The sequence below is a fragment of the Apus apus genome, chromosome 5 (genome assembly GCF_020740795.1).
Source record: "Apus apus isolate bApuApu2 chromosome 5, bApuApu2.pri.cur, whole genome shotgun sequence".
NCBI classification, from domain to species: Eukaryota; Metazoa; Chordata; class Aves; order Apodiformes; family Apodidae; genus Apus; species Apus apus.
In genome coordinates, this window is record NC_067286.1 from 16700875 (window position 1) to 16719799 (window position 18925).

At 50.3% G+C, this 18925-nt stretch overlaps 2 protein-coding genes across 3 annotated transcripts in view; both read right to left on the minus strand.

Moving 5' to 3' along the window:
• Positions 1–11553, minus strand: part of LSP1 (lymphocyte specific protein 1) — a 53478-nt gene extending 41925 nt beyond the window's left edge. For both annotated transcript variants that reach the window (XM_051621559.1, XM_051621555.1), the window contains exon 1: positions 10775–11553. In XM_051621559.1, coding sequence (XP_051477519.1) covers positions 10775–10854 — 80 coding nt within the window. In that variant the 5' untranslated portion in view covers positions 10855–11553. The remainder of the gene's footprint in view (positions 1–10774) is intronic.
• Positions 11554–11660: 107 nt separating this feature from the next.
• Positions 11661–13617, minus strand: TNNI2 (troponin I2, fast skeletal type). Its single transcript, XM_051621560.1, has 5 exons — positions 13489–13617; positions 13061–13189; positions 12583–12672; positions 12270–12446; positions 11661–11957 (listed from the first exon to the last, which is right to left on the minus strand). Exons 1-5 carry the CDS (start codon positions 13600–13602, stop codon positions 11859–11861), a joined length of 609 nt encoding a protein of 202 aa, XP_051477520.1. The 5' UTR covers positions 13603–13617; the 3' UTR covers positions 11661–11858.
• Positions 13618–18925: the final 5308 nt, after the last annotated feature.

The following is an 18925-nucleotide window of genomic DNA, read 5'->3' on the forward strand; positions in this document are numbered from 1 at the left end:
GACGCCAAAACTGGCAGCCAGAGATAATCCCAAGGAAACAGAGTGTCCAGCAGCCAAAAGCAGCACGTTGTCTTCTTCACACCAGTACAGCTCCAGAAGTGTGCTGTCAGGAAGGCAGGGCATCTCAGAGAAGGCTCTGCAGAGATCTTACAGCAGCCTTCTAGTATCTGAAGGGGCCTACAAGAAAGCTGGAGAGGGTCTTTTTACAATGGCAGGGAGTGACAGGACAAGAGGTAATGGCTTAAAACTGGAAGAGGGTAGATTTAGGTTAGACACCAGGAAGAAATTCTTCACAATGAGGTGGTGAGACACTGGCACAGGTTGCTCAGGAAAGCTGTAGATGCTCCTGTCCTGAAGTGTTCAAGGGCAGGTTGGATGGGGTTCTGAGCAACCTGGTCTAGTGGGAAGTGTCCCTGCCCATGCAGGAGGAATGGAACTAGGTTATCTTTAGGGTCCTTTCCAATCCAAACAATTTTATGATTCTATGATCTGTGCAATTAGCTCAGGGTGCAGGGGAAGAAGTCCAATCCAAACAATGCTTCCCGAAAAGGCTATCTCTGCCCTGGCCATGAGTCAGGAGGGGACATCAAGCCAATGTGTGACCCCATGGGAGGAGGTGCTGTAGGCGGGAGCTGTCTTGGCTCAGACCTTTTTCCTGGCCCATGCACTCAAAAAAAGCACCATGAAGAACATGTATAATTGTGGGCTGGGTCCAAAGAGTCAAAAAACACTGTGTCATACTAAGCCTGAAGTACTTGGCTTGGAATCAGTGATTACTTTCTTCCTATGACATCCAACAAGGCAGAAATGAGAGGGAGAGGAAGCCAGGCCTAGGAGTATCCCTCTTCCTCTGCTCCACTGCTGCTCTTCACCCTTGTGCAGAGTGGAAGAGGGACCCTCCCTGTGGGACACTTCACAGGTACTCCTATAAACCCAAAATCCCAAGAGTTTGTTTCATCTCCCAGTGAGAGTGGAGACACAAGTTTACAAGCCTTGAAAGAAAAGATGCTTTTGATCCAGGGGTGATATAAACAGGGACAAGGCTAATAAAAAGGATGAGGGGACTGAGGGATAAAGAACCAAAAGGAACATCGAAAGTTGGATTCAAAAAAAGGGGAGAAGGGAAGCAAAGAGAAGTGTGTGAGCATTAACCAGGCAGCCCAGAACAGTTAAAGGAGATCAGAGCCCCTCTTGCACTACATGCTGTGCAAACAGAGAGAGATACCACCTGAGCCACTGTGGTGGGCTACCACTTGGTTTTTACAAACCAGGGTCAAGGACAAGTGACCCAGCCAAGCCCTGGAGAAGTGCAGCACATCAAGCCAGCATGGTTACTGCAGTGCGGACAGTATCTATATACTAGGTTAAATGAACAAAGACATTGGGAAAGAGACAGGAAGACAAAACAATGGCTGCAGATAAGACACTCCCAACCCAACCAGGAGGGTCATTACAAGACAAGAGATTGGCTCCATCTCTTTGGGATGCCTCTCCACCCAGAGCCAAAATACTTCAGGACAAAATACTTCAGCCAGGATGAATAAGCCATAAGCAACTGCTGCCAAGAAGATGTCCCCCCACTGGCAGACACTGTAGGAAATGTCAAAAAAAGGCCTTCTTACAGCATCACATTGTCTTGTCACTAATTTTTGCTCACTGAGGTTTGGAAAGCTGCTGAATAAATTTAAACAATGAATGTCCATTTAAAATAAATGAAGTGGCCTTTGCTTTGGCTAGGTGGGTTAGATGAACAGTGGACACCAAAGACACCTTCAAACACCTCACGTTTCACGTAAGAGGGCCACAACCTGCAATAGACGCACCACCTTCTTTCACCAAGTGGCATCTGTGTGATGTGTTCAAGTTTCACCCAAAGCCAAGCAACACATTTTGATGATAGGCTTGTAGGATAGTACTCCTGTGTGAGTACAGCCCTGTGCCCAAGTCATGCTGCTCAGCTGACCAGCACAGCTTTCAAAAAATCAAATACAGCTCCTCCCTGATATAAACTTATTCACTCCTCTGCACTAGCTCTAGGCTGTGATGTAGCACCACATCATGCAACACATGCAGTTTTAGCAACCACTAATATCTGCCTCTCACTGCCAGACTGGTTGCTCCAGCTGGAGTCAGGGTAGTCTAATGGATAAAAAGGAACCCCCAAGCATCATCTGACATCATTTGACAGTTCCTGCTTCCAAGCTATACCCTCATTTCAAGCTGTACCTTGTCTTGAGGAAAGGCATCTATCTCAGCCTGCTAATATTCACCCGTGCCTCTCTCACTGAGCTGGGCAAAAGGTGGGAGCTGTTATGAAAGGGCAGGCAAAAATATCATAGTGAATCCAAAAAGCCTGAAGACCGATGTATGGCTCCATCCGAGGGGAGGATACTCATTCATGCTCCAAAGTAAGGCCCAATGAAAAGTTAAGATGAGCCTTTCTGCACAAAGGGTAGCTAAGGCTGTATGGAGGAAAATGGCAATGGGACCAGAGAAGCAGGAGCAGAGTCAAATGCCACCCAAGGAGGGAGAAGCCCCGCCAGAGCAGGGCTGCACAGCCTGTATATCACATTAGTCTGTTCTTGAGCACAGCTCAGCTCAGCCACACTGCTGTCAACTCCTGTTATGTGAAGCTAAGTGACAACTGCAAGGAAGCACTTATTTTAAGAGGAACTAATTATTGCCATCCATTTTATTTGGGAGAACTTTGTCCCTCCCAAACGGTTGGCAGTCATGATTGTTTGGGGTCTGTCAAGAGTTCAGGGTTTGTCAATGATAATGGCTCTGGAGCAAGCTTTCACTGGAAAGGAAACTGCTTTTGCAGCAGAAAACCACATGCATGCAGAAGCACAGAAGAAATCATTTTTTCCAGCTGTCTGCCAAGGACTTGATAAAAGGCACTGCTCATACTGTCTGTTTGGCTGCAACAAGCAAAGGTACCTAGAGCTGGGAGAGAGGCTTCTTGGTAATGCAGAATCAGTCCCTAGCAAAGGTTCTATTTTCAAAATGAGCATGTAAGGAACAGAACCGAAGACCTGCAGCTGGTGCAAACTGGCACAGCTTTATGGTAGACAGTGGGATAGTGCTGGCAAAAGCATTTGGGCCTACATATCTGTGCAATAGCAAGAGAAATCCAAATAAACTGAGCCCCAGATAAACTGAACCCCAGATAAACCTAGTCATACTCATTTCAGATCAGGTGCTCCCAGGTGGCTCCAAGTTTTTAGACCACGGGGTGCAAGTCACCAATCAAGCTAATAATAGAAGCCCACTGACTGCCATTCCCATTAATTAATAAATCCAGCTGGGTTTGCTTGTGTGTTTTCCTATTTAGCCATGTATTCCTTGGATGGTTATCAGACACACCAGGCTTATGTGAACTATCCCTGCAAATTTGAGATACAGTGAACTGAAGTAGCTCCAGGACTTAATACTCACTCCATATGACTCAAGGTGGAGTTATCAGCATCATCTCTGCTGCCAGCCCAAGCAGCCCATCCCAGGAGTGACTTGTTTGAAGCAGCAAAAACCAGAAGATATTTCATCCTGCCTTACTACAAATTCTCCTGCAGAGGATGGGGGTTGCCAGTTCCTTTGCTCAGGCACTCCACCAGCAGCAGTGGAGCCCCCATAAAGCTGCTACAGACCTGCCCCTGAGAAAGACAACTCTGAGTGCTGACACCTGGGATTAAGACACTCCAGTGGCTGCCTCACACATCTGGTCTGTGTTAGGACTGATACACTGGCAAAGAAAACACACACTGCTCCAAGCAGGGATGGTTAACCCACTCGTGACTGAGCCTCTGTGGAGCACCTGGCCAGGCTGAGGACTGTGAAATACCTGGCCAAGCCTCAGCAGAACTCAGCTCAAATCTCAGCAGTGGCCTGTGCTTCCTAGGTGAAATCAGGGAGCAATTCAGGTGCCTAAATGTAGGTGTCGAGTGCCACTGAGGATGCCTCAGGTTATGCAAGATATCTGCCAAAGCCTGGCAGCTGTTACATGGCTTCAATAGGAAATTGCCTCTTCTGGGTGGAGGAGTGCTATGGTTAGGGCATCTCTTTTCTTTCCAAAATATCTCAACCTCAGTTGTCTGGCCTTGCAGCAGAGACAACCTGTCCTCTTTGCTCTGAGACAGCAGGCCATTGGAATAGCCACACAGCACCCACCACAATGACACCCTGGACCTTGGTTTGGAACTGTAGGTACTGCTCTAGTACTGATCATATTGCAGTCCATGAGGACAGCTGCCTTCCCAACATGTGCAGCACCTACTAGAACATATTTTTGACCCATATACCAGATGACCATGATCTAGTGCACAACCTGGGTAAAGAGGTCCTTTAGTCCCTATAATACAAATACACCCTTATGCCTTCCCTGTCCCCTCATTGATGTACATTGTCAAGGTTTCTCCTTATGAAAGGTTTGAGGCAAACCCACCCCATGAGAACCCATTCCTCAGGCACTTGGTTTCAAAGGATGCCAAAGCACCTCCTCTGTGAGTCCAAAGACCCAGCCTGATTATGAACTTGTTAGATTCCTATTGAGGGCACAGGAACTGCATTTACTGGTCAAAGCTCCTGCAGAAGTTGGGTGTTGCTTTGGGCAGAGCAGAGCCCTCCCTTGCCTGCACTGGGTGAGCAGGCATCATCCTTCCCAGACAGGTTCATGTGGCCAGACTGTACCAGGAGGGCTGCATATGGAGGATGAAGTGAGAGCAGCAGACCCTTGTGGTGAGGACCACAGCAGGTTTACACTGTCAGTTGGAGACAGATTACAGTCCCAGGAGCCTGGCAGCTACCAATCCCTGCTGGAGCCTGGGCAACAACTTTCTTTGGGCCAAGATCACCTGAAAGAAAAAACGGTGCCCAATGAAAACACATGAGGCCTCAGAGCACCTCCCAGCCAGGATGTCTGCCCAAATGTGAGTCAGTGTTCAATGGAGGCAGCAGCCAGGGTGGATGGGTGCCTAGCTGGGAGCAAGCCCAGATCTGGGGAGAGCAGCAAGAAGCTGCCCAGACACCACACAGACCCCACAGCCAGGCAAGCGGGTCACAGAAGTGATGGATGCAAAGAGGAGATGCAGGCAGAACATTGGCCAAGGCTGGATTTCGGGTATGTGTGGAGGACAGAGCAGAGGGGCCCAGGATCCTGAGGCCATGTCAAGGTTAACCACTTCACTGCAATGGACCCAGCCATGATGTCCTCTCTACCCTTCCACTTACTGCTAGAAAAAGAACTTTCAGATTTTGGGAAAGGCCTGAAACTCCCTTAAGCAGTACACTTGTAGGGTGTACCCACAAGTTCAGGGAGGATGCCTAGACCAGAGGAGATGGAAAAAAGTCTTTCTTTTCTCCCTCCTTCCTTCCACGCATTTTGTGCACCTCTAAGCTTAACTCAGCTGTGCACATGGAGCAAAACTCATCCTGTCTCAGCTGCAATAAACATGGAAAAGCCCATGCAGATGAACTGTGGGCACCACAGCTGCAAACAAACCTTGAGCTCTCCCAGTCTCCATCCCAAAGCCAGGACACCACCCTGTCCCAAAGTACTCTGACAGCCGCTCTCCCCTGGGGACATTTCCACCCTGGGGGTTGCCCACCTACTCCATGCAAATAGTAAAGTCCTGCCATGCCCCAAAACTCTGCCTGGACATCTCCACTTTCCTCATTGCCACAGGCTGGTCGGTACTGTCAGACAAATCAGGCTGGGCAGAGCTCGCCCCCTCGTGGGGGTGCAGCCAGGAGGTGCCCAGGCCCTCCACAGCCAGAGGGGTTGGGTGCCCCAGGGGTGCAGGCTGGGCTGTGCCTCCGCCGCCTCTTCCTCCAGAGGAGCAGGAGCCCCAGCACCAACTTAACCAGCAGAAGTGCTTTTTCACCCCAGCAATGCTGGCCTGGCAAAACTTCTTCACTATATCCCCCAGAATGGTTCCTGGGAGAGCCAGCCCAGCCTTCCTCACAGCAAGGTCTATCCAATATCCAGGGGCAAAGGGATTCCCACAGGCTTCAGAGCCAGACTTCACCCCAAGAGTTTTAAAACAGCCAGCCCTCCTGCCAGCACAGAGTGGCTTAAAAGAAGTAAAATTCAAATAATTTTCAAATCCTCTACTTGAACACATGCCTCCAAACCTACAGCTTTACATTGCAAGATGAGTTCTGAGGTAAAGCAAGGCAGGTTTGCTTGTTGTTGGGGGGTTTTTGTTTGTTTGCTTTGTGTTGGGTTTGGTTTTTTTTTCAAGGAGAAAGGGGCAGTGAAGGCACCTGATACCTCCCTATAATTACAAACAGTTCCTTATCCTTAATACCACTGCTAGGGCACCTATATCCAATCTGGAACTGCTGAAGTATTGCCCAGCTTCATTAAATTATCCATCTGGTGCTCCCCTGCTCATTTCCCTACTATTTTTCCACTTTAATGAGCCCAGCTGGGTCAAATTGACCAGTTACTCCTAAACAGGGATCAGCCATCCCTCCCTCCCCTAAGGAATCCAGTGTGCCAAGGGGTCCAAAGATTCTCCATGTATCAGTTTTCACAGACAACCTCCTTCCAGTCATGGGTATACTTAGCAACAGCAGTCATCCTAGCAAGGACCCTCAAGACTCCTCTAAGGATCTGGAGAATTCAAGACAGCTGGGGATAGACATAGCAAAGAAAAGCCTGGGGCTTGCTAGCACAGCACAGCCTCTTCTCAAGTGGTGACCATACATGGGCTGCCAAGGGCTCCTGGTGGCTCATGTGGTGGGAAGCCCCAGAAGGAAAGAGATGGGGCAATTTGGGAGAAACCATTCTCTCACCTCAGATCCCATAGGTGAGAGAAACCTGCCTTGTGAGCCATGGTGCTGCTCAGGTGCAAATATCCTGCAGAGCACAGCCCAAGCTGTAGGGACATGCACAGCAATGGGTGTAGTAACTAAGGTCAGACACTGCCTGAAGTCTCCAGAGCTCTACAGAGAGTGCTCTGAATAACACACCCAATGCATATTCATAGAATCATAGAATGGTTTGGGTTGAAAAGAACCCTAAAGATCATCTTGTTTCAACCATGCATGAGTAGGGACACCTCCAGCTAGACCAGGTTGCTCAGAGCCCCATCCAACCTGGTCTTGAACACCTCCAGGGAGGGGGCATTCACAGCTTCCTTGGGCAACCTGTGCCAGTGTCTCACCACCCTTACAGTGAAGAATTTCATCCTTATGTGTGCTGGTTTTGTTTGATGGGTTTTTTTGTAGTGGGGGAGAGGCCCCACGGGTGGCTCTGGTGAGAAGCTCCAAAACCAACTAGCCAAGGAACCATTAGAAAGACAATGGATGCACCACTGTGATTAACATACAAAAGAAATTATAGAAGACCTGAGCAGAGTCAGCAGCTGGGAAAGAGCTGAGCTGGAGAGCCATAGGGTGCTGAGGTGAAGATCCCATGATTGGTGAGGAAGAAGGGGAAAAAGGTGCCCAAGCAGAAGTTCCCTGCAGCCCACAGGGAGATGGCAGCTGTACTCCTGCATTCATGGAGGAACGTGGTGGAACATTCCCTGAAGGTGCCAGGAGGGTTGAATATGGATTTGCTGCCAGTGGACTGATTATACAGCTTTGGAAGACCCTGGTGCCAGGGGAGGTGACTGTTCCCGAAGCACCTGTGACTCTGTGGGAAGCCCAGGCTGGAGCAGCTCTGGACCTCATGGGAAGGACTCATGAAGGAGAGGTTCATGGAGGACTCTCTCCCATGGGAGGAACTCCATGAGGAAGAGGGAAGGACTGTAAGGAATCCTTCTTCCTGAGGAGGAAGAAGCAGCAGGAACCACCAGCCTGTGAGCTGACTCTAAACCCCATCCCCTGTCCCCTGTGCCGCTGGGGGGAAGGAGGGAGAGAAACCGGGAACAAAGTGATTTGGGCCCGGGAAGAAGGGAGGGGTGGGGGTAACATATGTAAGCTCTGCTCTTTGTGTTGTCTGTGTCCTGTGTGTTTGATTAGTGTGAAATTAAATTATTACTTTTCCCCAAGCTGAGTCTGTTTTGCCCGGGACCTTAATCAGTGAAGGACCTTCCTTGTCCTTTGTCTCAACCCGTGATCTTCTAGTTGGCCCAGTGGGGAGAGGGGGAGTTGAGTGAGTGGCCACATGGCTGGTTCTTTGTTGTCCTGTTAGGCCCAAATGATGACAAACGTCTAACCTAAATCTACCCTCTTCCAGGTTAAAAACATTACTACTTGTCCTATCACTGCCCTCTCTGGTGAGAAGCCCCTCCCCAGCTTTCCTGTAGCCCCTTCAGGTACTGGAAGGCCGGCATAAAGTCTCCTTGGAACCTTCTCTTCTCCAGGCTGAACAGCCCTAACTCTCTCAGCCTGTCTTCATAGGAGAGGTGCTCCAGCCTTCTCATTGTCTTCGTGGCTCTCCTCTGGGCTTGCTCCAACAGCTCTATGTTCTTTCTGTATTGAGGACTCCAGAACTGGACCCAGTACTGCAGGTGGGGTCTCACAAGTGTGGAGTAGAGAGGAAGAATCATCTCTCTTGACCTGCTGGCCACGTATTGGGTTATCTAGCCCCAGTGAAAGGCAGGCTTCCCTCACACCTCAGGCTCCCAGCATCCCACTTTCAAGGCAGGAGGGTTGGCTCCTTCATCCTGCACCATGTTGTCCCATCAGGACAGGATGACCCAAGCAGCCACCTCCCCAGAGCTCACCCCAGCTTCCCACTTCTTTTGGAAAGACTTGACATCATGCTTACACCACAGAAATTTTCTATATAGCACTTCCAGTTCACGGAAGAGAGCATAACATCAGTTTGGTTTAGGTGATGTTACACTGGTGTCAGGAAGACTTTGCCAACATGTCCCCATTAGTATGGGGAAACAGAGTATGTTATGTCCAAATTAGGATTTCTAGGACATTTTCTAATACAAGCTCCTCTTCTATATGCACTGGGCACAGGGAAATAGGTAAGTTTCATTGTCTAAGCAAACCCACCACCTTTTTTCTCCCCATATCTCCTCACTATGCTTTTATGCTTGGGAGCCTTGGGATTTACTTTCCTGGCAGCTCCATCACAAGACTCACTGCTCACATCTCCAGCATGCCTTAAGCTGTCTTAGGAGCACTGTCCTGACTCCATCCATACACAGATCAGCTTGAAAAGAGCTTTGTCCTCAAGGAGGGGAGATCAGAGAACTGAGCTAGCCACAGGGTGAGAAAAGGTAACCCCAAACAGCAAGAAAATGCTTCCTTCCTCCATTTTGTGAGGGTAAATCACCAGATCCCAGCAAACACTTAAATAGCACAAGTAAAAGCAGGAGAAGCTAAGAGCTGCACATGAAACTATTACACAAGTTGGAGGGAAAGAAATTCTCCATTTTTTTTTAAACAAAAAGGAAGTTACTTTCGCTTGCTACTTCTTTCCACCAAGTTTCATATGTCATTACAATTCTAAAATGCAGCTAGGCAAGAATGCGTTCAGCATTCATATACACATTTTTTTAAACACATTTCGGAAGGCTGCAATGCTTGAGGTGGTACAGAACAGACCCTTCCAGACAGCCTCTTATTTTGCTGAAACTCCAGCAAGAAACAGAAAAGAGAACAAGCTGACCCTGCCTCACCAGCAACCACCACCGCCGCCTGGCCCTGGCTGTGCAGATATACCTGCACCTGCAGCAGCAAAAGGGGACAGGAAGGCTCAGTTGCCTTGGGCTGCCCCTTGCATCTGCTCCTTGCTCCTGCAAGTTGAGCTGAGCCTGCAGCAGAGGCATGGCCAGCCTGGAGCGATGATGGGAATCCCACAGAGCAGGCTCAGAAATCCCCGTGCTCCCCCAGCAGCCAAGGCTTCCCCTTTGTTTCAGCAGTCATACACAGAGCCTTCCAGTGCCTTTTGAAGCTTGCAGTCAAGTCTTCAGCCAAAGCTAATTGCTGTCAGATGTCAGGCAAAACGCTTACTGCAACCATTGGTGCATTAGTGACAGGAGATGACACACCCTTCTCCTCTCATTGTCACTCAAGGTTTGTTGGGTTTTTTTCCTATCAGCATTAACTGGCTTTCAGAAGCCTTGGGGAGAAATGCTAATGCAAGCTTTGAAGCTGGAGGTGAAAAATCAGGCAATCCCCAAAGCTCCTGGATGCTCAGCCTGAATCCAGTCCAAATCTGAGCACTTCTGGGTGATATAATTTGGCTGAGCTTATCTCTATCTGCCTCCACCACAAGCAGATGTGGTCACTGCTACTCTTCTGTCTCCTTTTAACCCCACAGAAAGCTGTCCATGTTGGAGCAAAAAGACCCCAAATTTTACAATCTCTACTGATAAAACAACAAAGCAGAGTGGAGGCACAGGTAGATGCATAACCTTACAGCAACTAGCTTGACACATTTGCAGGTTAATGTACTTAGAGGCAAGAAATCAGATGCGCCCAGCAATTGCTGCAAGGAGAGGGAACAGCTGATCTCCACCCACTGGTCCTAAAGATGGGTCTGATTTCAACTGCGGAGCAGACCCAGGTTGCCAGACCCCTTGCTGAGGTTGCCTGCTGTTGGAGCTGTGGTTCCCCACTTGATCAAAACCCCCTTCCAAAGTCTTTGAAGTTCAAAGATGAGACCTTTAGGAAGTCTTAATTCTCTCCCTAGCTGGAGGAGCTTGTCAAAACTATATCAGAGCATCTGACCCATTCCAGCCTCATGGGTCATCATCATTTTAGCCGCACACCCTCTTTTCCCACCATCACCCCTCCCAGCCTCACAGTTTGCTGCGACTGGAAGGCAGCTGTGGCATTGGGGCACCCAGTCCCCAGGCCTCACCTCTCGCTCTCCCCAGAGGATTCATCTCCCACGGGGTTTATGCCTTCAGCACTCTCCTGGCACCCCTCTGAGTCTGACATCTTCTCTCCTGGCCGGCTCGGTGGCCCCACAGCCAGCTCGCTGCACGGGCGCTGCCTTTCCTGTGCTCGGCAGAAGTGAGCTGGGCCGGAAACTTCATGGGCTGAGGGTTTGGGGGGATGGGAGAGGGGCAGAGGGAATGCAAATTTGGGGTGGTTGTTGTTGGTTTTTTTTTCAGTTGTTTTGGGTTTTTTTAACTTTGGAATATTTTAAAGTTTTGCATCTGCCAGCAGCTCAAAACTGGACAGTGCTAGGGTAATTCAAAGGGAAAGCAGGGAGCACCGATATCCCCCCCCCATGGTGGGGAGAGGAGTGACCTGCTACTCCCCCATCTGCCCATGCAGCTTTGGGACAGCCCGCATCTCTGAACTGCAGCACCCTACTGGGGTACCAGGGTGCTGCTGCAGGAGCTGCCGAGGTTGTCCCGACTTCACATCTCTCAAAGGCTGCTGGAGCCAAAGGGTCTGCTTCTGCCCTGCAGCTGTCACCTCTCATGTGCCTTCACAGCTCTGCTTCTTCCCTATGGCTCCCCGCTGTTGCCACCATTGGTGGAGGTTCTACAGCTCCTCCTGGGGCTTCAGCTCTTATCTCTTCACCACTGGTGAAGGACATGGCTAACAGCCAGTGGTACAGGCTGGCAGGAGGATGGCATGGCCTCAGCCTCTCCTCCCTGCAATGAGGGGGATAGGCATACCCAGCTACATGGAGAGACCAACAGCAGAAATGTTCCCCCATCCCCATCCCTGCAACACAGACCCTGCCAAAGCCTCCCCATCCCAACCAGGACACCCACAGCAGGGGTAGACCCTTCTGGCACCATGGCATGGGTTGGGTTATTGCCCCCCAGGCAGGCAACACCCGCCTCTCCCACCAAAGCTTTATTTACACCACTGCTGCCCAGGTGCAGCTCTTCGCAAAACCAGAGAAACAGCACCCAGTCAGTGCCCTTGGGCCCGGGGGAGACAGCAGGGACAGAAGAGAGTGGAGGACGGGTGTAGAGAGGTGCTTAGGACTCGCCAGCCTCAAACATCTTCTTCCTGCCCTCCATGCCAGACTTCTCCTCGATGTTCTTCCTCCAGTCACCAACATCACGGAGGTCCTTCTCCTGGGGGAGGGATTGAGGTGTGGGTACAAGCAGTGCCCCCCATGGTAAGAACCCACCCAGGTGATGCCCTTCACCTATTCATTCATGGAAAACCCCATGTCAGTTAGAGAAACTGAGTTCCACCCATACATGTACATATTTTTGGCTGCTCCCTCCTTTTTCAACATCAGAGATGCCAGAGGAGGAAATATGAAGCAGGAAGAACATTATGGAGGAAGGTTCACCCTTAACTCTGTCTATCACACCAGGAGGTGTAAGCCTGAAAAATGGGGGCTGAGTTCTGTATGGGTACAGGGGAGAGGGAAGGAGTACCTTCTCAGTATCCTCCTTCTTGACTTGCTTCAGGTTGGCTCGGAGGTCCATGCAGACCTTGTGCTTGGAGCCCAGCAGGGCCCGCAGCATCGCGTCAGCAGACATGCGCACCCTGCGCAGCGGCGGCCTCTTGAACTTGCCCCGAAGGTCAAAGAGCTTCTGGCTCAAGTCTTCCAGCTATTGGGAGAGGAAATGGGGGGGGGCAGGGAAGAGAGAAAGAAGGGCATGGCTTTCATGAGACAGACCCAAGTGGCACAGAGAGGTATGAAGAGGCTGGAGACTCCCTTAAGGGTTAGCTCTGGCATAAACTCACCTCCTTGCTCGTCTTCTGTAGCTTCACCTCTGTGTCATACCTCTCCTCATCCACTGACTCTATCTTGGCATGAAGCTTTTTGCACAGCTCCTGGGAGAAAAAGTAGAGAGAGATATTGACTGCCAGAACCCACACATCTAATTCCTCTCTACTGACCTCTCTGACACAAAGACCTCAGTCCAGAATACCAGATTGTGTCAAAACTAGATAGCTAATGGTGGCTCACAGGCAAGCTCCTGGTCTCCATGACAATGTCTTCATGCTAATGCTGCCTCAACACATCATTAGCAATGCAGCTTTCCTGCTAGCCAGACCTCTTTCTTTTGCAGATTCCCCAGCTGTCTCTCAAGCAAATTCCACATCCAGTCAGGTCCAGAGCACCCACAAGATGGGAAGAACCATCTAGATTCACCAGGCTGACTGAGGGAGCCAAATGCCTTCTGTTCCAGCACAGTGAAAGCATTAAAGAAGTCTCTACCTGAAGTTCTTGCATGGATCCTGGGATTGACAGAGGAGGGCAATGCTCTGCCAGGTAGTTTTGCTTTTCCACTTCTTTAGCAGCTGCTTCTTTTTCTATTTCAGTGACAGCAAGCTGGAGCATAGCACTCTGGAAAGCAGCAGGAGGATGTTCAGCATGGAGCAGAGGCAAGGAAAGAGGGCAAGGGGTTTGATAAAGGAGGGAGAGCCCTAATGCCGAGGCAGCTTGGGGAGCTTCCCATCAACACCAGGGCCTCCAAGCAATGGGTACTGGTGGACATCCAGTAAGGAGTGGGGAAGGGTGTGGGAGGCTCCCAAGTGGTTCAGTATAGCCTCTTCCAGGAGGGAGAGTGCCAAGACCTGGCTGACTCAAAATGGGAGACAGGACAGTCAGGACACACCTCACCAAGCCCCAGCAGTGCCACATACCTTCAGGTGCTGCCGACGGGCAGTGGCTGCCCTCCTTTTTTTCTGCAAGAGGGAGGAATGAGAGAGAAGCAAATTATCAGGCACCCATTCCCCTTTCCATTCCCCCTTCCCCATACAACCCCACAGTCTGCCAAGGACCTGCAGCCACGCCAGGGAGTTGGTCCCAGCCCAGGATGTGTGGCTTGACACACAGTTGGTCCTCAAACCAGCAGCACTCAAAAAAGAGGTCCCCTGCTGCTCCCAGCCTTGCCAACCTCAGGTAGCTAAGACCTTCTAAGTGCCTCAGGAAAAGATAATGATGATTATGAAGATGGGCAAAAAAAAAACAACTTCAAACTTGGCTCCTTGGGACTTTTAGCTTTTTCTCTAATTTCCTTTTCACTCAGATGTGTGTTTTGCTTTGCACTCAACCACTCTGATGCCCGTGGGCACTCCAGAACTGTGAGGTGTCTTTCTGAGCAGTCACTAGCACACATGGTGAGAAGGATGGCCAGGCAGGTGAAAACACAAAGGCTGAATAATTTCTGGAGCTGGAAGACCCAGTGCAGGTGATGCTGAAGGTGATGCTGTGAGAGACAGAGACTCCTTTTGCAACTCTTCTCCAGCCTGGCAGCTACAGGTATTTTGATATGCTGTGATAGGGCAGTGAGGAGGCAGGTCCAGGGCATGGTGGGTTAATCATCGCTGGAGGACAGGCACAACCATGGGGTCTGCAGGCCTGGAGGCTGCTCTTGCCACAGGAGGGCCACGAGGCTGTGGCTGCAAGATAAAAACTAGCTCTGGGATGCCAGGTGAGCCTGGGAGACCAAGCCTGCCCTTCTGCACCAGTGACATGCTGGAACGGCAGCGACAGGTCTCCTATTATAAAAATATAAAAGAAGTCACAGCCTTGATGTGCTGCTGCACTGCAGCTCTTTCCTTAGCATTTTGCCCAGAAGACCAAGTAAGGCTGAGTGTAGCTGGGGCAAGGGAAGCACACCCAGACATCTGATGTGCTGTGGTGATGGAGGAAGAAAGCAGTGTTGGGTGTGTGTCTGTGATGCACAGGGGAGGAAGTGGATAAAGATCTGCAGAGCTAAATGTAACAAAATCTGACTTGTTTTACATACGCAAATGGTGCTAAGGCACCCCTGTCAGGGCTGAAGGATTCTAGAGGGGAAAAGCACTCAGAGATGCTGCATACCATTAACCAGAAGGATTTTGTTCATATAACTCTGGCTGTGGGCCACACGAGAGTGGATCCCTTGAGGACTGTTAGCCCAGGGCTTATTCTCCCTCTGACAATTGGTACCTGGGACAGAGTGCCCTCCCAGCCTTTCCTGGGCATGAATAAAGGCATCTGTTAGATATTATAACCTCATTGTGGAGTTTCTGTATGTCCCTGAAATCCTCATTTCTTCTGGTGAGGACAAGCTTGAGCTTGTGGTGCTCTGGACATGTGGAGAGGTGCCAAGTACAGATGCAAAAATAAAAGATGGAGCAACTTGCTAAGAGGAGATACAGAATGACAAAGCCATGCACAATTCTTCCACACCTTCCTTTGTGTTTCCTCAGCCACCCCCAGGCTTCAAGGCCAGCCCCTGTTCCAGCACAGCTAGAAGCCTGGAAGAACTTGATAAGGACGCAATCTCCACCCTGCTCACACTGCCCTGGATGCAGGGCTCACCAGATTGCCTTCTAGAAGCCATCTGACTGTGTTCGATGGGCAGAAAAAAAGCGTCTAGGTGTGGGGATGGACAAGAGGCTGCTCAGCCAAGGGCTGGGTGGTGGATGGGTGAAGGACAGGTGATGGAGGAGAGACGGCTCTGGACCACCGCCTTCCCAGCACCATCTCGTGGCCGGCTGGGGAAATAGGAAAGGAGGGAAGAGAGCATCTAACTCCAAGCCAGGAGGCAGAAAAGACCTTGAAAAGGGATTTTTTTTCTACTTCCCATCTTTACCAGAAGCAGTTAGGAAGAAGGCCCTACTATGAACCTTTCCCTCCACACACCCCACCCCGCCCACCCAATCCCCCCTTCCCTTCCTGCCACCCAGCCACTGCTTTTCCTAAGGAGGAACAGTGAAGCCAGGACTGATGTCATGAGCATTGCTAAAGGAAAAACCCCAGCAAAACACACTTACCTCTTCACTGTTCAGGATGAGCAGATGGACAAGAAAGGGAAGGAAGAGAAAGGGGAGGAAAAGGCAGTTAGCATCCTCATCAGAAACAAGCAGAGGAACCTTAACATGTAAAAAGTTGGCGATTGAACAAAAGCTTTTAAATGCCAACAAAATATTAAAGACAGAAAAATGGGAACTTACTCAGACATCTTGCTTTAGGTAGTTCTAAGCCTGCAATGAAAACCAAGGAAAAAAAGGTTCATCATTATTCGTGCTGGTGGTGACTTTCTTGGGTTTAAAAACAGTGATAGATTCCTCTAGGGAAAAAAGAACTAGAAGAAGATGGAGGAGGGGGTGGGGGGAAAAGAGGAACAGGTTTGCTCTCAGTCCCCAACTTCTCTACATTTTCATCATAGGAGGAAGTGGCTGCAGTTTGTGATTGAGAGCCAAATATTTGTCTCCTCACAGCCACACAAGCCTCAGCATCAGGGGCTTCTGGCCCAGCACCATTTGGTTTGGTCACAAAGAGAGATTTGTGGCAATAGCTCCTGCAGGCATGTTTCTTGCTTGACCCCCAGGAAACCATTTTATGCAACGAAGAAAAAAAGAGGGAAAAGTTATTTTTAGTGTACTGCTTCACTCTGCCATGCAGTCTTGCCCCGCTTCATGAACAACAAATATTCCAAAGCCTGAGGGTTAGAACACCCTGGGAACAGAGTGAGGCAGCAATCTCAGGTGACAAGGAAGGACTTCAGAGGATGCTGCTGCCAGTATGCGCATCCATTTTGTGGGGCAGGGGAACCTGTCTCAACAACCTTAGCACAGATGATGTAGAACGAGCTTTAAAGTTATTATTTGATTGGTAAAGGACAAAGAGTTTCTCCAAGCAATTTCTTGCATTTCCTTTAAGTGGAAAATTTACAGGGACAATGCAGCATGTTAGGGAAGAGATGGAAGAGCACCTTTGTTTTGCTGTAAATTATTTTCCTGTATATATAATTTTACTTTTCTAGCAGAGCAATATCTCTCACTTGTCTCTCCTAATCAAAGGAGGCTGGAGTGTTGGCCGAGCCCAAAACTAGTCCTTGCAGAATAGGCAAGCCTTTGAGATGCAGTCATCTGCAGATCTGGGAGGGTTTGTCAGGAGATGAAGCGTTAACAGGGGCTCATGCCCGAGGAAGAGGCACAGCTTGCAGGGCCAAGGAAATTTTATCCTGGAAAATGTGCAGGCCCATCACATTATTCTGAGGTGGGGGAGGGGAGGAAAGTGCTTCTAAAAATGGCCAGGGAGCTGCAGAAGGAGCTGCAGCTGTCTCCTCCAACAGCAGCCTTTCCCCTGTGCCAGCCCCCGTGACTTGGGAGGTCGGGGCGAAGCAAAAGCCACCACAGGTGGCTGGGTTACAGCTGAGGGACAGGGAGGCTGAGGAACAGCAGCTATTTTTACTTGAATCCCTGCCCCACACACACCCACTTTGGTCGCAGAATTGCTGCAAGCACTGAAGAAGCAAGGGGACAACACCAGGCTGTGGCTTGTTGCCTGCAACGTGGGCTCTAAGTCACCTGTTCTTGGCTGGGGGACACAGTCCATTTGGATGTCATCCTTGTCTGAGGGTGTTTTGGGGGGGAGGAAGGCACCGCAAAGACCGGGTTGGGCATAAGTAGGGAGCACCACCAAGTTACCACAGGCAAGGATCCCATGTCCTGTGGCCCAGGGGAGGTTAGTGTTTGGGAGCCCACGGCTCTGCTTGCCCTTGCCAATAAAGCCAGAAAGAAAAACCAGCCAAGAGAAGGGAAGGTATGAAACCAAAGAGAAAGAAGGTCCCTGGAAAAGACAAGCTTTCCAAAGCATGGACCCTCTCCCGCAGGCAAAGGATGGAGGAGGTTTTATTAGCACCCCTGTTTCTCCCAGCAGGTCACCCCACCTGGCATTTATCTCCATAAAACTCAGGTAGTCCATCTGCTTCCCATCACCCTATAAGAACAAGCTGGGTCAGTAAGAGACATGCAAAACGGCTCACCCAAGTCTGGAGGAGAAAACCAGAGAGTGCTGCTGGCCGGACAGGACGGACTGGCGAGCCGCAGGCAGCTGGCTGAGTAAGGAGGTATAAAAGGGCTTCTCGGGTGGCTCAGCAGAAAATCCACCTTCTCTTTAAGGGCATGGAGACTTTCTCAGACCAATGATGTGCAAGAGTCCCTTGTGTACCTCCCTTGGCTGGGGCAGGCCAGGCAGGCAGGCCCGGAGGAGAGGGCAGCCCCTGGGGAGGGGGAGGGCATCTTCTACCCATGGGATGGGGAAGCAGAGCCAACCCGAAGGAGCCAGGAGGCTTTTCCTCAGGAGTGCCGAGGAGGGAGCCTTACTCCCCCTCTTCCTCCCATCAACCTGTGCCAGAGATACAGCTTCAAGGTTGTGAGGAGCCCAGACTCCCTGCACACATCCATCTGCATGGCCTCTAATAAAACTTCCTGTTGGAAGCATTAAGTGGCTTTTCCATGGACAAAGGCACAGCTCTCTTAAGCTTCAATGGCTTGGGAGTAGCTCTGCCCTTTGGGAATGGAGATGGGAAAGAGCCTGCAGCCTCCAGCCCACTGCCAATAGCATGTGCAAGATCAATCCATGGCTAGCATGCTCTTTTAACCTCACCACATAGGAAGCATTTGCAGCTCCTCCCCATTTCAACACAACTAAGGTTTTTTAAAAAGGAAACCTGTGGAGCCACTGCTGGCAGCCTCGAGGCTCGCTGCAGTGCAAGGGCTGGGGAGAGGCAGCAGAGCATGGGGGGGCAACCCCCCCCCCTCCCCCATCTGCTGTCAGATGTCTCAGATCTGTATCTCCACGGGTCCGAGGCAGAGGCAGGTGGAAATGTAGCTGAAAATATTCACCATCCCCAATCCCAGCACGTGTGTGTGTAGGGGATCCCATGGAGACAGAAGTCCAAACAGCTCCTGTCCGCCTCCCCCAGCCCAGGCGCTGCCTCCCCTTTAAGCCAGGGTTTTTTAGACTGATTCAGACATGGCCCTGACAATATTTTCCAGGCACCACTCCGAGGTTATATGGATAGCAACAAATCTGCTGCTGCAGGCCTCCTGTTTCACCACCTTTAGCATGGTAGAAGTAATGCTGCAGATGCTGGTGAAGGAAGAGCAAGTCCTTGAGACAGGGCTGGTTGGCCCCATAACAAGTGGAGAAGGGAGAAGCCCTCAGTGCAGGCAAGGCTGGGAACACTCAGGATTTATTCCTCTGAAATGCAGATGGTAGATGGCTTGGGTAACGATTATCGCAGTGTCAATGTATGCTGATGTGTATATCTGACCTACCCTTTGCAGTCCCCAGTGTGAC

Excerpts from the sequence above, each read along its gene's own strand:
- TNNI2 (XM_051621560.1), bottom strand. The coding sequence starts at position 13,602 with ATGGGGAAGGGGGAATGGAAAGGGGAATGGGTGCCTGATAATTTGCTT. Across the intron at positions 13,190-13,488 it reads CCCGTCGGCAGCACCTGAAG|AGTGCTATGCTCCAGCTTGC; the intron begins GTATGTGGCACT and ends GCTGCTTTCCAG. Across the intron at positions 12,673-13,060 it reads GATCCATGCAAGAACTTCAG|GAGCTGTGCAAAAAGCTTCA; the intron begins GTAGAGACTTCT and ends TTTTTCTCCCAG.